The 14,341-nt window shown below is 41.9% G+C and overlaps 1 protein-coding gene across 11 annotated transcripts in view; it reads left to right on the top strand.

Annotated features, from left to right (window-relative positions):
- RYR1 (ryanodine receptor 1) overlaps positions 1 to 14,341 on the top strand; it is a 1,215,008-nt gene that overhangs the window by 506,518 nt on the left and 694,149 nt on the right. For all 11 annotated transcript variants that reach the window (XM_086938669.1, XM_086938668.1, XM_086938662.1 and 8 more), the window contains 2 exons: positions 11,399 to 11,519; positions 14,074 to 14,243. In XM_086938669.1, coding sequence (XP_086794795.1) covers positions 11,399 to 11,519; positions 14,074 to 14,243 — 291 coding nt within the window. The remainder of the gene's footprint in view (positions 1 to 11,398; positions 11,520 to 14,073; positions 14,244 to 14,341) is intronic.

Raw genomic sequence — 14,341 nt, 5'->3', positions numbered from 1 at the left:
CTAATGAGGGTGCAAAGCAAACTAGTCTTTGCCCCAGAATCAGTATTTGCTGGGGTAGAAAATGAGGCACATTATGTTCTATTTTACTTCCTTTCTCAACTCTGTGCACTGTCTTTTCTTATGAACCCTTTCATTCACAAATTCTTCTTGCTGTGCATATTTCCCCCCATATTTTTCTCTTTTTTATTTTCCCATTTTTCCATTTTTTCTTAGCTGTTTCTCTTTATTTTTCTGTTTTCTCTCCTTCCTCCTTTTGTTACTTTTTCTCCACTTTTACCTTTTTTAGTTTGTCCTTTTCATGTTTCTTCTTCCTGTATGTTTTTGAGATTGTTTATTTCTTTCTTGTTTCCTTCCTTCCTTTCTTCTTTGTTTTGCTCCTTACATTTTGTATTCTTATGTTCAATGTTCAAAGCTTCTAGTGGTCTAGTTGTTGGTGAGATTTTCTTACTTTGTTTTGGGGGTTTTCTTTGAGAATATAATCACTTCAGGTTCATGTGGCAAATGCAGTTCATGTGGCTTCATTTCATGTTTTTCTTGTCGAGTGCAATGGGCATCTTTTTTGTTCTGGTGTGCAGGTATTAGTCTAGTCACAAACCCATGGAATCCAGGCCATAATGATTAGCTTACACTGAAGTAGGTCTATCATTTTGGCCAATCGCTAACATTGTTTTTTTTGTGATGAATAAATCTACCTAAAAATTCCTCACCTTGTGAATATTTCCTCAGGCATCAGACTGGATCCAGAAACTCAAATGCGGTGGTCCTACACAGCGGTAGGACGTTTGGGACCACACTCACTTCATTCTGCTCCACAAGTGACAAGTGAGCCACATATAGGCGTCACCCAGGCACGCTGACATCAGTTCCTTTCTTTTTGTGCTTTCAGATGTGGCTCAGGATCTCCTTCTCTTCTTGTCCAGTATATAAGGGAAAAACTCCACCTCCGAAAGCATCAGGGTATAAACTTGTATGGACTGTCGCAAACAAATGTCCGGGACAGACATCCACAAAATATGCTGGTGGTGCCTGGGGTTGGAGCATGACCCCAGGGCCTGTGATGACTGTGCCCAGATAAACCCAAAGGCCATAAGGGACTCCGAGGTATAACTCTGCATTGCCAAGCATTGGAAGATTCTGTGCTGTGACTGGTCGCAGTCAAAAGAAAGGTCCCGCTCTCAAAGTAATTCCTGCAGCAGAACCTCATTGACGTCGAAGTCTTAAGGCAAGTCTAAAAAAAGTTAAGAATCTGAAGTGTGAATCAGCCCATTCTCATCACTCTCGAACTCCAGAGATGATGCAAGGGCGTCGGCGTACCTCAGTCTTGCTCACAAACTCCTGAAGAGGCGATTCAAAGTTTGGTCCTGATGTAACCTAAATGTATGGGTCTGTCAGCGAAGTTGCAGCAAATAGAGGCACTTAGGGAGGCCATGCTGCGCACATTTGGCATGCTTCCAGCTCAATCTGGCATGGCTTCGGTCCCTAAGAATCCACTGAAGCCTTCAGTCGGAGTCCAGCTGGCAGGTTAATCCTCAGCGCAGTCTATGCCTCTTGAGTCCATTTTGGGTTCTGCATCAACTTTTGTGGAGACTTCAATTCAGGCACCATTCCCTATGCCAGTTCATTTCCTATCGGTGCTGGCCTTTGTTGGAAGATGAGCCGTCACCTAAAGTAGTCTCTGACTCTGAGCCATCTTTGTCTTGACAGAGGCCGGATCCCTCTGAAGCGCAGCCTATAGCCAATCCCTGGGGCACCAATCCCTTACCTTTACCACATGGCAGAGCTCACCTCAACATCAGCTCTTTGGATTGGATTCAGACAATAAAAATGAGGGGCATAAATATGTACCACAGTACGATAAGTACAATTGGTATGCTGCGTTACACAATGCCAGTGGTCTTGATACCTCCCCAGGCAATGAACTTGTCTCTTCACCTAGTCCTGCCAGAGAGGAGAGTGCTTCTTTCGCTGTGGTAATCCGGGACACTGCAGAGGTACATGACCTGCAGCTCCCTACAGTGGAGGTTGAAACCAACTTACAGATGTTCATCGGTCTGGCCATGTGCCAACTGAATCTCGTATACCATTCAAAGAGGCCTTAAGAGATACCCTCTTGGGAACTTGGGCAAAGCAATGCTCTCGGCCCTCAATCAATAGTCAGGTAGCTTGTTGCCACAGATGTGCACCTGGCGACCCTGAATTTTTAACACAACACCCTACGTCAGAGAGCCTTGTGTTTCAAATGTCAACCAGCCGAATCAACGCTCATGTCTACCCCATGACTCCTTTTTACCCTGAGTCGAAGCGTATGGACATTTTTGGCAAGCACATGTTTTCATCAGCCAATCTCGGTTTGCATCTAGTCAATCTGAGTTTCCTCCTAGGCTACTACAGTCATGCCTTAAGGGGTGCAGTTGGTCACATCCTATTGAAAGTTCCAGAGGACCTCTGAGCATCTTTAGCCCAAGCCATACAGGGTGGCCGGGATGTGGTGAAATTTGTAATAGAGTCTGGCCTCAACACAAATGACTGTTGGGGTCGGGTAATGGGCACAAGCGTGGTGGTTCTGTGTCACAGCTGGATTAGGTCTACAGGCTTCTCTGGGCATGTCTATGCATCCTCAATAGACATACCTTTGATGACTTCCACCTGTTTGGCAAAAAAGTAGACTCTGCCTTGAAACATTTTAAGGAGAATTGTGCCACAGTCCGTTCCATGAGTCTGGTTGCACCTCTAAGATGATTCCGTCAGCAATTTTGCCACTTTTGTGAATATGCTTGAGGGTTTCAATACCACCAACGCTTGATCCCTCCACCGACACAACAATCTTGCCAGCCATTTTGTGGCCGAGACCACTGTACCCAGAGACAGCTCTCAGGGCATCAGGGACAACATGCAGGTTAATTCCCCACCCCTTCAACAATCGTAACCGAAAAACCACTTTAGTGCATCCTTTTCGAACCACACCAACCATGTAGAAGTCAGGATCTGACATTTCCTCAAAGGGAGGCAAGACATCTCTTTGGACGTGTGTTCTCCAACTGGTGAAGTGGGGCTATGGAGGGACACTTGTCTGTTGCAGCTCTGTAAGTGTCTGGCTTGCCAGAGTATTTCCTTGGTTTTGAACCACCTGGCAGAATCTCTGAATGCCAGGTCGGACAAAATCAGTATCTGACACCTAGTGGATCATCATGATTGACAGTTACACCCAGAGGTGGCGGAGGTTGTTTCCAACAATGACGAGAACACTGGCTCAATCGTTTTGCCACCTCTAAGTAAAGCGCAATGTCATCTTTTATTTACACTGTATTACCCTAGAAACCTCTCTCTCGGATATGCATTCCACCTAGAGTGAAACTCGGCACTCCTTTGTGACATTCTACCTCTACCCATCCTGGCTTGACTTCTGAAGAAGATGAAAACCGACCCAGTCCAAGTCATCCTGGTGGCTCCAGATTTGACCAGGAGAGGATGGTATCCAGAAATTGAGAGCATAGCATCTATCATCCGATCAAGCTGCCCCATCGGGAGGATCTACTATAGCAGCAACAGGGTTTGGTCATGCTTCCAGGCCTCAGGATGCTGCATCTCCATGCATGAAGCTTGAGCAGCAAGTCTCCTTCGCTCTTTCTTTCAAAGTTGTTGATGTGCTTCTAATAGTCAATTGTTCATCTTTGAAATCAGTGTACGCCCAGCACTGGAACACGTTTTTGGCTTGGCACAGCTTGACCTTCTACAAGCTAAGCATGTCTGTAAAATGTTTTTTTTTAACAGAAAAGTCTTGTTTTGGGCACTGTTAACAGCTATTTGTCAGCTCTTTAGACACACACACACACATATATATGGCAACAGTGGCAAAACAAAGTGCCAAAGGAGAAAGGGGAGACGCCAGGCCCGCAAACAATGGAGAGCAAAAGAAGAGAGGTCGGAGGCGGGCTCGGAAGAACCCCTAATTATAGGCAAAGCAAGTACAAGCTCAAACAGTCAAGTGGAAACCGGGGAAACTAAATCTATTATCAACCTGGGAAATGTTAACCTATCGGAAGCAGAAAAACAACTGCTTAGTTTGGGCTTAAGTTTCTGTCCTGAATCCAGCTTTTCGTACACCAGAACCAGAGCTGATGTATACCAATTCATCCGGAAATGAAAGCTTAAAAAGTTACATCTACAAAAACCTGCTAAGGAACACAAAACAACTTCAATAACTGGTAATGAGGATCCAGGTCTTGTGATCTCCGATCTAAGTGTATACAAAGACTTGTGTCATTTAGCTTCAGGAGAAGAGATCAACACACAAGAAGTAGCAATAACCTTGGGGCAAAGCAAACCGGAAACCCCATTTAAGCTAAAATCTAAATGTATCCCTTTAGTAGCACATGATGGGCTGGACACCTTCAATGAACATGTAGTGACACAGATTAAAAAATTGACCCACGCAAACAATAGAACAAGCAAAAAATCTTCAAATTCCGAAAGAAAATATCATCAATTAATTTCCAAACTGCAGAAGGCTGAGTTGGTTATACGTAACTCGGACAAAGGTGGAAATATTGTTTTATGGCCAGTATCAGATTATGTAAAGGAAGCATACAGCCAATTGAATGACATGACTTGTTACAGAAAAAAGCACTCCATTGAAATACAAAGCAATGCAAGAGGTGTTATTCCAAAGTTTACTTGGTTGGAAAGGGTTGAGACTCCTGAGTTGGGACGAATACAAGTTTATCAAAAAAGAACATGCGTTGGTACCTTATATTTATTTTATCCACAAAAGCCTAGTCGCCCCGCCAGGAAGACCCATTATTAAAGCCTGTGGGGGTCCTCTGGAAAATCTTTCACGATATATTGAATATTTCCTACAGGCACATATGAAAAACCTTGACTCCTATGTACAGGACACCAGTGATTTCCTTGGCAAAATCAAGGATATTCCGTGGAGTGCTGATTTTCTACTAGTTACATTGGACGTCAGTTCACTTTATACTTGTATAAAGCATAGAGATGGGCTTAGAGATGTAGAATATATTCTGAACACTAGACCAATGGAATATGCAGAGCACACCAGGATGTTGCTTGATATGTTGTCTTTTTGTTTAGAGAATAACTATTTCCTTTTTAATGGCCAATTTTACCAACAGGTGCAGGGTGTAGCAATGGGGGCCAGTTTCTCCCCCAGCTATGCCTGTCTCTTTATGGGCTGGTGGGAGGAACTGGTCCTTAGGTGAAAGTATGAACAAACCTGCACCCACAATATAGTCTCCTGGCTACGTTTTATTGATGATTTATTTATTGTTTGGCGTGGAACTGAAGAGAGTGTGCTCAAATTTGTGGAGGATATCAATCACAATGATCTTAATTTAAATTTTACTTTTACCATTAGTAGGTACTCAGTAACATTTTTAGATGTACAGGTTTTAATACTAAACAACATTTTAAAAACTACCCTTTTTAGAAAACCTACAGCGGGCAATACAATATTACATGCCACAAGTGTACATCCCCCACATTTAATAAGAAGTATACCTTATGGGGAGATGCTTCGCATCCGTCGTATATGTAGTGTCCCACTGGATGCGAAGGAAAAGCAGATGGAAAGCTTGGCAAGGTTTTTAAATAGAGGATACAGCCATAAAGTAGTGGAAGCCGCCATGAAGAAATCCCAATTAAAACCCAGGGAAGAACTCCTCTAATACAGAGTCAAACATAGTCAAGGAGTAGAGAGTAAAAAGGCAGAGCCGGTTCAATTGATTTTAACATATTCTAAACAAGAAAAGAAGTTGAGAAATATTATAAGGCGCAATTGGCATTTCATCCAGGATGATCCTGTGATTGGCGACCTTATGCCTTCGAACCCGGCTATAACTTTCCGAAAATCTAAAAGTATGGGCAATGCGCTGGCTACTAACAGTAAAGAGAGTTTCAGAAAAGAAAGTTGGTTGCCCTCTAGAAAGGGATTTTATAAATGTCTAACCTGTCGTGCATCCCAGTTTGGTACTAACACTAAAAATTACAGGACAGCTTTCTCTGACATCATGAGAGAAATTAAACAGCATCTTACATGCAAGACGGAGTATTGCGTGTATGTCCTGGAATGTGAATGTCGTTTGAAGTATATTGGTAGTACCAAACTGGCTGTACACAAACGTATCCTACAGCATTTGAGAGCAATTAAAAATAAGGACCAGAACTACCCAGTTGCTAGACATTTTCAAACAGTACATAACAGTGACCCCAAATTTCTTCGATATTATGCTATAGAGTCAATTCCCCCAATGAAGAGAGGAGGGGACAGAGAAGCTAGCCTCCGTAGATTGGAAACAAGCTACATACTTAAGTTTGACTCTAAATGGCCGGGGGGTCTTAATGCAACTGAGGACCTTTATACTTTCCTATGAGATAACAAATGCTGTATTGAAGTTCCCCTAATTGTAATCTGGCCCTATTTGTTATTATCTCTTGAAATTGCTTCTGTAGTAGATCTGAGTATGAAATGAATAGTCAGAATCTATTAATTCTGCACTTGTTATATAAGGATTCCCCGGTGGAATATCAAAATTAATTTGCGGGTGAATCACTTATGCACAGGTTTCCCCGGGGCGCTGTTTTTAATGATTGGTTTTAAGATTTCATGGGTAGTTTTTATCTATGCCTCTTTTTATCGATTGTTTTAAGCGTGTTACCGGGTGATGATTTGTGTATATTGGTCTTATATTTATGGTTATTTTGTTTTAAGCATATCCTCCAATATAATGAATAGATTACTAAGCAGTGATATGAAATTTTGTGAAAAAATGCTCTCGCATTAAATCTTTTTGAATACCTTTTCCCTTTTTGTACTGTATAGGCACTAGTCACTTTAAAATTTAGCACTAAGGCACAAGTCACTTTAAAATACGTAGTACTGTAGCACCAAGGCACTTTATTCAATGAATTTCAAATTGATTGTTTCTCTAATTTTAGGATTGTTTACATTTTTGACATAATTAGTGAAGATCATAGGTGCATTGAGATGTGTCTAGTACACAATCTTTAAACTTTGTTGTTGGTATTTTACCAAAAATCTGTTTGCAGTTTGATTTGAAGATATAAAAATTGAAATTATGCAATGTTTACTACGTAAAAAAGTGATTAAGTGACTATGTTATTGTTTTAGACCATTTATAGATTTAATTTTTTAGACTTATAATTATATTTTTTGGGAAGTTCCATGGTGAGCACATAGATTTAAGGATTAAGAAAGTGCTTCTAGGCTAGCTTAGGAGAAATTAAATGAAAAGCATTTATGCTGTAACTTTTGTTTTAATGGCAAAATGTTGATACATTTATAACTACTGAAATAATTAGTTTTACGCATTTAAGCCATTATTATATAAAACCTTCTTTTTCAGTTGTCAAACTCATTGGAATGTATTTAAACAGTTATTGGTATTTCTTCCATTGCTATTACCAAAATGATGCACAAGCACTTTAAAAATGGGCAATGTTGTATGCATGGTCAGGTGACCAAGGCCACTTGGACGGCCGAAACACGTCCTGACATTCGTGTTTGAAAAATAAAAATAATGCTGCACAAAAGTTTGGTCTGCGCCCGTGATTCTACGTTTTAAGCGGGAAAGGATTACGAGTTGGTGCTCATATATATATATATATATAGTTGCTGGATCAGACATCTTTGTTTAAATCACCTTTTATAAAAGGATTACAGGATGTGTTCCAACAGAAGCCTGTTGTGATGCCACAGTGGGACTTGGATGTGGTTCTTACTTTTCTAATGAGTACCACATGTGAGCAAATGCACAATAGTCCACCACGTGTCTTGATCCTGAAATTGGTCTTTCTGGTCACTATCACGTCAGCTTGTCCCATGAGTGAGCTGCAGGCCCTCTTGGTTCAGCCACCTTCCAATATATTCTTTCGAGATAAAATGGTGTTGAGAACGCAAGCTGTATTTCTGATGAAGATAGTAACACCTTTCCATGTCCGGCAGACAATCACCTTTCTGACATTCTTTGCACCACCTTATCCCTTGAAAGGAGAGGAGCGACTCCATGGTTTGGACCCCAAGAGAGCCCTCAGTTTCTACATTGATTGTACCAAGGACCATCGGCTGGATGATCAACTCTTTGTGGGATTCTCTGAAGGGCAAGTTAGTATGGAAAAGAACCATCTCTAGGTAGACATTCCTTTGCATAAATATCTGCTGTGCATTAACCATGAAACAGCTACTTGACGGATCAATGGCTCATTCCGCTTTGGCCAATGCTGCTGCTACTTCTGCGCTAGCAGGAGTGTCCTAGATATCTGTCAGGTTGCTACGTTGCATCAGTGCACATTTTGACGAAGCACAATTGCTTTCAGAGTCAGGACGGGCATTATGCCCATTCAGACCTACAGGACTTTCTGGTCTCAGCTATTTCACAGACACACCACAGGAGGAAGTGCTGCTTAGGTATCTATTCACTAGGTGATGAATCTGCAGTTAGAAGTGTCCATCAGAAGAACAAATTACTTATCTTCAGTAACGCTCTTTCTGGTGGATGCGCTGTCTAACTGCAGATTCCTTCCCAACCCTCCCACCTCCCTGTTCTGTGAAATTGACTCTTTTTTCCATCTAAAAATGACCTGAACTAGCAATCTGCACATGCATCAAGCCAGTTTGCCAGTTGACTCTGCGTCTGAGGACTCAGAGAAGCCTTAGAAAGCAACTGACGCCAGCCTGCCTGGGTGGCTCTTGTACGCTGTCCCGCTCATCATTTCTGGAGCCGAATGACGTCCGAGTGGAGCTGCACAACACCACCTACTGGTGGCCAGGAGTACTGCTTTTGAGTTTCTGGATCAGTTCATTGCCTGAGTCAATATTCACATGGTGAGGTATCTGCGGTTAGATAGAGTATCCACCAGAAAGAATGTTACCAAAGGTAAATAACTTATTCTTCATTCATCTGTTCAATTGGTCAAAGGTACTCACAAATTTGCTTGTGTGTCTCCAGTTCTTGCTTTCAATTCACACATTTTGAGTTGAATTCTGTTTGCTGTTCACATTTGATTCATGAAATATACGGCTGGGGTGTTGAGTCAGCGTAGTTATCTGGCAGCTAAATTACAAACATATTGATGGAAGCTCAGGCACTATCTGCAGGGAGCCCTCTGCTCTGTTGAATGCTCCCAAAATAAGGAGGCCTTTTCTTCTGTGGCATACTAATTCTGGAATTCTCCTCTTTCCCTTAAACCTTCATTGGAACTAAAAATCTTGCAAAAAAATATAGGAGTATTTTTTTATGATTAGAAGTTCTTCTTTAAGCTTACTATCCATGGATGTAGCCACCATAGCAGAATGCCAGTTAAGCAAACTACAAGTCTTCATTCACTTTGGAATGAAGTTCACCTGGATGACTGTCAGGCATGGACAGGACGACTTAGCGGCAAATGTGGTGATACATTCAGAAGCACATTCAGCCAGTAACAGTGTTTAAAACTGCAGGATGTAGTTCAGAGGGGTCTGTGCTCTCTCTTCTTTAAAAATGTTATACCAATTTAGCGGCATTCTGTTTATATGTAAGCGCGTTAGGCTAGAAACATTGGTGAAAACTTTATGCAATTCATTCAATGGGAAGACTTCTTTACAAATGTGGTGGTTTGTTATTCTGTCCAGACGATTCAATGTTCAGAAAGGCGGATGTGATCGAAATGAACATTATGCCACTTTGGCATTTCCCTGGTACGCTGCAGGGGAGGGGACTCCTTTTATTGTAGAGTAAGCTGCAAAAACCCAAACATGCCCTTTTGACTCCATTGTAGCCGAGGCCTTCGTCTCATGCAGAGTAGGGTTGGTTAGAATGGTTTTGCCACACTGACTTTGATTTCTGTTCCAACCCTGGTGGCAGATGATGAATTTATAAACCCATTAAGATAGTGCCATTGGTCCAATCGCTGAAGAGTTTAAATGCAACTTTAGCACAGGACAATAGAATGTCCTGAATGCTACTGATGCTGATGGAATTTGCATTTAGTTTATTTCGCTGAGTCTGGGAAACCCTGAAAGCAACATGTTACCAATTCACTGGGGTTTATTACAAAAAACAGTTGACCCTGGTAGTTTGGGGGATCAGGGTAAGAATAGACACAAATTGGAATAGTATTTATGTCCTTTGTCCAGCCGGACAGGAATTTATTTGGCGATGCACACAATCAGAAAGTAATGTCAAGGGGGCACAGCCCGTGACCTACAGTGAACAAGACAAAACAACAAGTATAGGCAAGAGCGAGCAAATCGGTCTGTATACTTATAATCAGTGAACAGACTTGATTGTAGTTTGAGTGACCATTGTACATAGCATTCACAAGCATATTCAGTACATATGATCCTATTGTGTCGACGACGTTTCGATGCCGAAAACAAGATAAATGGCATCATCTTCAGGACAAATATATAAATCATGTTTGTCTTGGAATTATAAACAATTGCCTTTCATGCTACATACAATTGACATAAGTGGGAAAAAATAAGGGAGAGAAGGGAAGAAAAACCAATGTGAATACGAGGCCAGGCATGTTTAAAACAAAAAAACACATGGTGGTGCATTTTACTGTTCGCACCTCAAGGACCGTTCTTTGCTGGCATGCTTAGTGCTGGAGCAACTATGTAATACTGTGCACTTAAACATCTGTGCAGTGATTTTGGATAGTGAAGTCTGCTCGGAGCAGGCGGCGAAAATGGAAGGAGAAGTGACGGCGCAGTGCGAAATGGTGTTGGAATTAAAAGCCTGAGTTCAAATTGGGAACCTTTCAGAGAAAGGGCGATTAAAAAACAAAACGTTACATATGGCGCAGTGCGAGACAGTATCCAGAATAGAAGTGAGAGGGTCCAGAGTGACTGGTGCACTATCGATGACTACACAGTGTTGGATACAAGATTGACTATACAGTTAGCAGTTTTGTGTAACCGGCATGGTGACATATGAAGGTATTATCACGGCAGATCTGAACTAGGTATACAAATGTCTATACAGTGAGCAGTTTTGTGTGAACGGCGCGGTGGCATTCGGGGAGAAAGTCAATATCAAGGCTAATCCTTAAGGTGGGGACAATTATCTCTACAGTGAGCAATTTTGTGTAAACGGCGCGGTGATATTAGAGGAGAAGGGTATTACCAAGGCAGATCCTTAGGCGGGGAGGTAGTACAGGTCGACAGGAGTGGTTCAATTAGGACCTATGAAGAAGGTGGCCTTGATTTGAAGGTGGCTAGGTTTGTCCTCTGTCATGCATAAAATAAAATAAAAATGTACATAAAATAAAATTGAGAACGACATCATGTGTTTGTTGGATCGCTCTTTTTTCTTTCTTTCTTTCTTTCTTTCTTGTTCTTTCTCATCTTCATACTGTCTCTCTTGTCTCTTTTTAGCTTATCCAAGCTGGCAAAGGCGAGGCCCTGCGTATCCGTGCAATCCTGCGTTCTCTTGTACCCATCGAGGATCTTGTAGGTGTGATCAGCCTTCCGCTGCAGATTCCAGCTTTCGGGAAAGGTACGCGGACAGCCTTAAAACGGGAGTGTGGTTGGGAGCTGGTTTTAGGGGATCATGCGGATCAGGATACTGGAGTGAACTTAGGGAATTACAGAAGAGCCAAGACCAATCACAAGTACTGTGAATTGGAAAACATACAGTGTCCTTCGTCACTGGCTGTACAGTATTGTCACGTGCTGTGCACTGTGCTTTGATTGGTTTGAGTAGAAAGACATTGTTACATTAGAAACGACGCCTTGGGTGACAGCATCCCTTTCCAGGAAGGCATTGTTGTACCAAATTGGTGGTGGGCCTGATAGAATCTGCAATGTGGTTAATGCAGTGACTGCTGCTCTTATTTGAACTGTCTTTTTGGAATCCATGGGTTTGGATGAATTATTTTAGGGTCACATCAAGCAAGCTGTTATGTTTTTAACCAGCTGTTTGTGTACCTCCAAGTGAGTGCACATTTGAGCAATATAGACAGGTATGTATGGCAACTGCTGCACATTGTCGACCTACGGACACGTGCAAAGATGTGGCGTGTGTATTATATGCCCTTTCCATCAAGAAAAAACTTCGTCCGTATTGAGGTATTTTTTTTGGCATAGTTATATCCTGAATGTGCTGCTTTACTAGTGACCTGTGTACAGGTCATAATATCGCTCTGCGTGTAAGCACAGGAGCAGGAGGGAGTCTTGCACTCACTCTGGGTGGTAGGGCGTGCGTCCTTACCTCCAGTACATCACAGAAACTTGCAAGGTTGGCTGATGCGCCATGTTCCTTAGCCGCAAAGTCCAGAACTCAGGCGCTAGCTTGCATGGGTACCAGATTAGTGCATCCACTGTAAGCAGCATGACTGCTTCAAAAATTAGAGCACATCCAAATTAATGGAACATTCTGGGCTGTCTATATGTACAAGGTGCTCCAGGTAAGTGAAGTCCGAACCAGTTCTCCAAAGAAAAGTTTAAACTTTCAGCAAAATATATGGAATTGTAGTACTGTGGAGGACATAAATAGGACATAAATAGGAAGCAGTGGTTACGAAGGTTTCTGCCATTCATTTCCACTCTTCCACTCGTATTGCTCCACTGACAGGGTCAGAAAACTTAAGGAGTTAGGCCCTTGAGGACTGGTGGATAGGCTGGACCCTATTTAAATGAGAAAAACACAAAAGTGCCTAACCACCTACATTTGTACCCAAAATTCAGAGAGGATCTTAATCACAGTTTGTCTGAATCGACCAAGTATTTTTATTTATACCATTTGTTTGTATTTATTTTTTTTAAAAGTTTTTTAAAAAGACATTTACTCAACAAAAACGACACATATATATCCACATATTTACACAAATTTACACTGATGTACAAACAAATAAATGACATTTGCAAAAATGACTTTAAATCAATAAAGTGTCCACATCCTACACATCCTACATAAAATACGAAACTATTAGACAAGACTATACATCAAATAATCATGTGCCTTGAAAAATGGCACTACACTCAATTCAAAATCAAAGGAGTTAAGTCAATCTATGACGACTATTTGGACCAGCATTTGCTGGTTTGGAGTTAGAAATAACCAAAAATCCCCCTTAATACATGCCGACGCGTTTCGATTCCAGGGCAAAGTTCCTGGGATCTCTTCAGGGCGATGTCAATGTATCAAAGAATTTCAGAGGGTGGGAGCTGAAAAATCATTTGAGTGCTTCCACGGACGTCGTCACGTGGAAGGACCTTAGAAGTCTTCCTTCTCTATTCCATAATTGCCTCCATATGGGGTTGCAAATGAGGGGGCCAACCTTTATTCTTCTTATTATTGAAAAAGGCGACTCGCTAATTGTGCGTAGAAATCCCCGCCTTCGTGCTCAAAGGTTTCCAAATGTTATCTTCCAAAAGGATTGGAACTCAAATGTCAAATGGAATGCCCGGTGTACTTCGCGCTTTTTTTTCCGGATGTCGGTGTTGAGTAGGCTCGCTCCTCACTGTTGCTTGCTCACTCTGCGATCGTATCAAGATCACAGGGTCAGCTTATTTATTTTTACTGCTGTTGTCGGATCTGAAAAGGGCCTTAAAACGAGAATAAACACTTTCATTCACAAAGAATACGAGAGGCTAATAAAGAATGAGTTGCATTACAAATAAACATGCTTCCTTTAACACTACATTTTATTTGGACTCAAGCAAAAATACTTTCACTTCAGTGTCCTAAATAAAGTGGTATAATAACTCCACCCCAAAATTTGTACCTGATTTGAACGTTGCCTGGTCTCGTAGAGCAAAATTAGAAAATGTACATTTGCAACTTTAACATTGTAGAGATCAGGATCACCGCACGTAATTATTTACATCTGGATGAACCGTCACAAGCCTGCAGCTGGAGTTGCACCTGAAATATATAGTCTGAGACCTCTTTTTCCTTCATGTCCGCTACTTTGAGTTGCCAATATATGTACACAGCTTTGGCCCCTCTAGGCTTCTTCTTGTGTTTACTGTGGTCAAACATGGCCATGTGTCACTTTGAAAGTTACTTATCACGGCCTTACTTTTCATGCACCGTCTTGTTCCCACAGATGGTAGCATCATTGAACCCAAGATGTCAGCCAATTTTGTGCCAGATCATAAGGCGCCTACGGTGCTGTTCCTGGATCGTGTCTATGGCATTGAGAACCAGGACTTTCTGCTGCAGGTGTTGGAGGTGGGGTTCTTGCCAGACATGAGGGCGGCAGCCTCCCTTGACACGGTAAGTGCCCTCCTTAAAAGGGACAAGCAGATGTGTCTATGATCAAGTAGAGTTGGGCAAGCCAACAAATGAACAGTGAGAGCCAAGCCAGAAATGAG

Source organism: Lissotriton vulgaris, chromosome 9, assembly GCF_964263255.1.
Source record: "Lissotriton vulgaris chromosome 9, aLisVul1.2, whole genome shotgun sequence".
Lineage (NCBI taxonomy): Eukaryota > Metazoa > Chordata > Amphibia > Caudata > Salamandridae > Lissotriton > Lissotriton vulgaris.
This window is presented reverse-complemented; position numbering and strand designations above follow the sequence as displayed.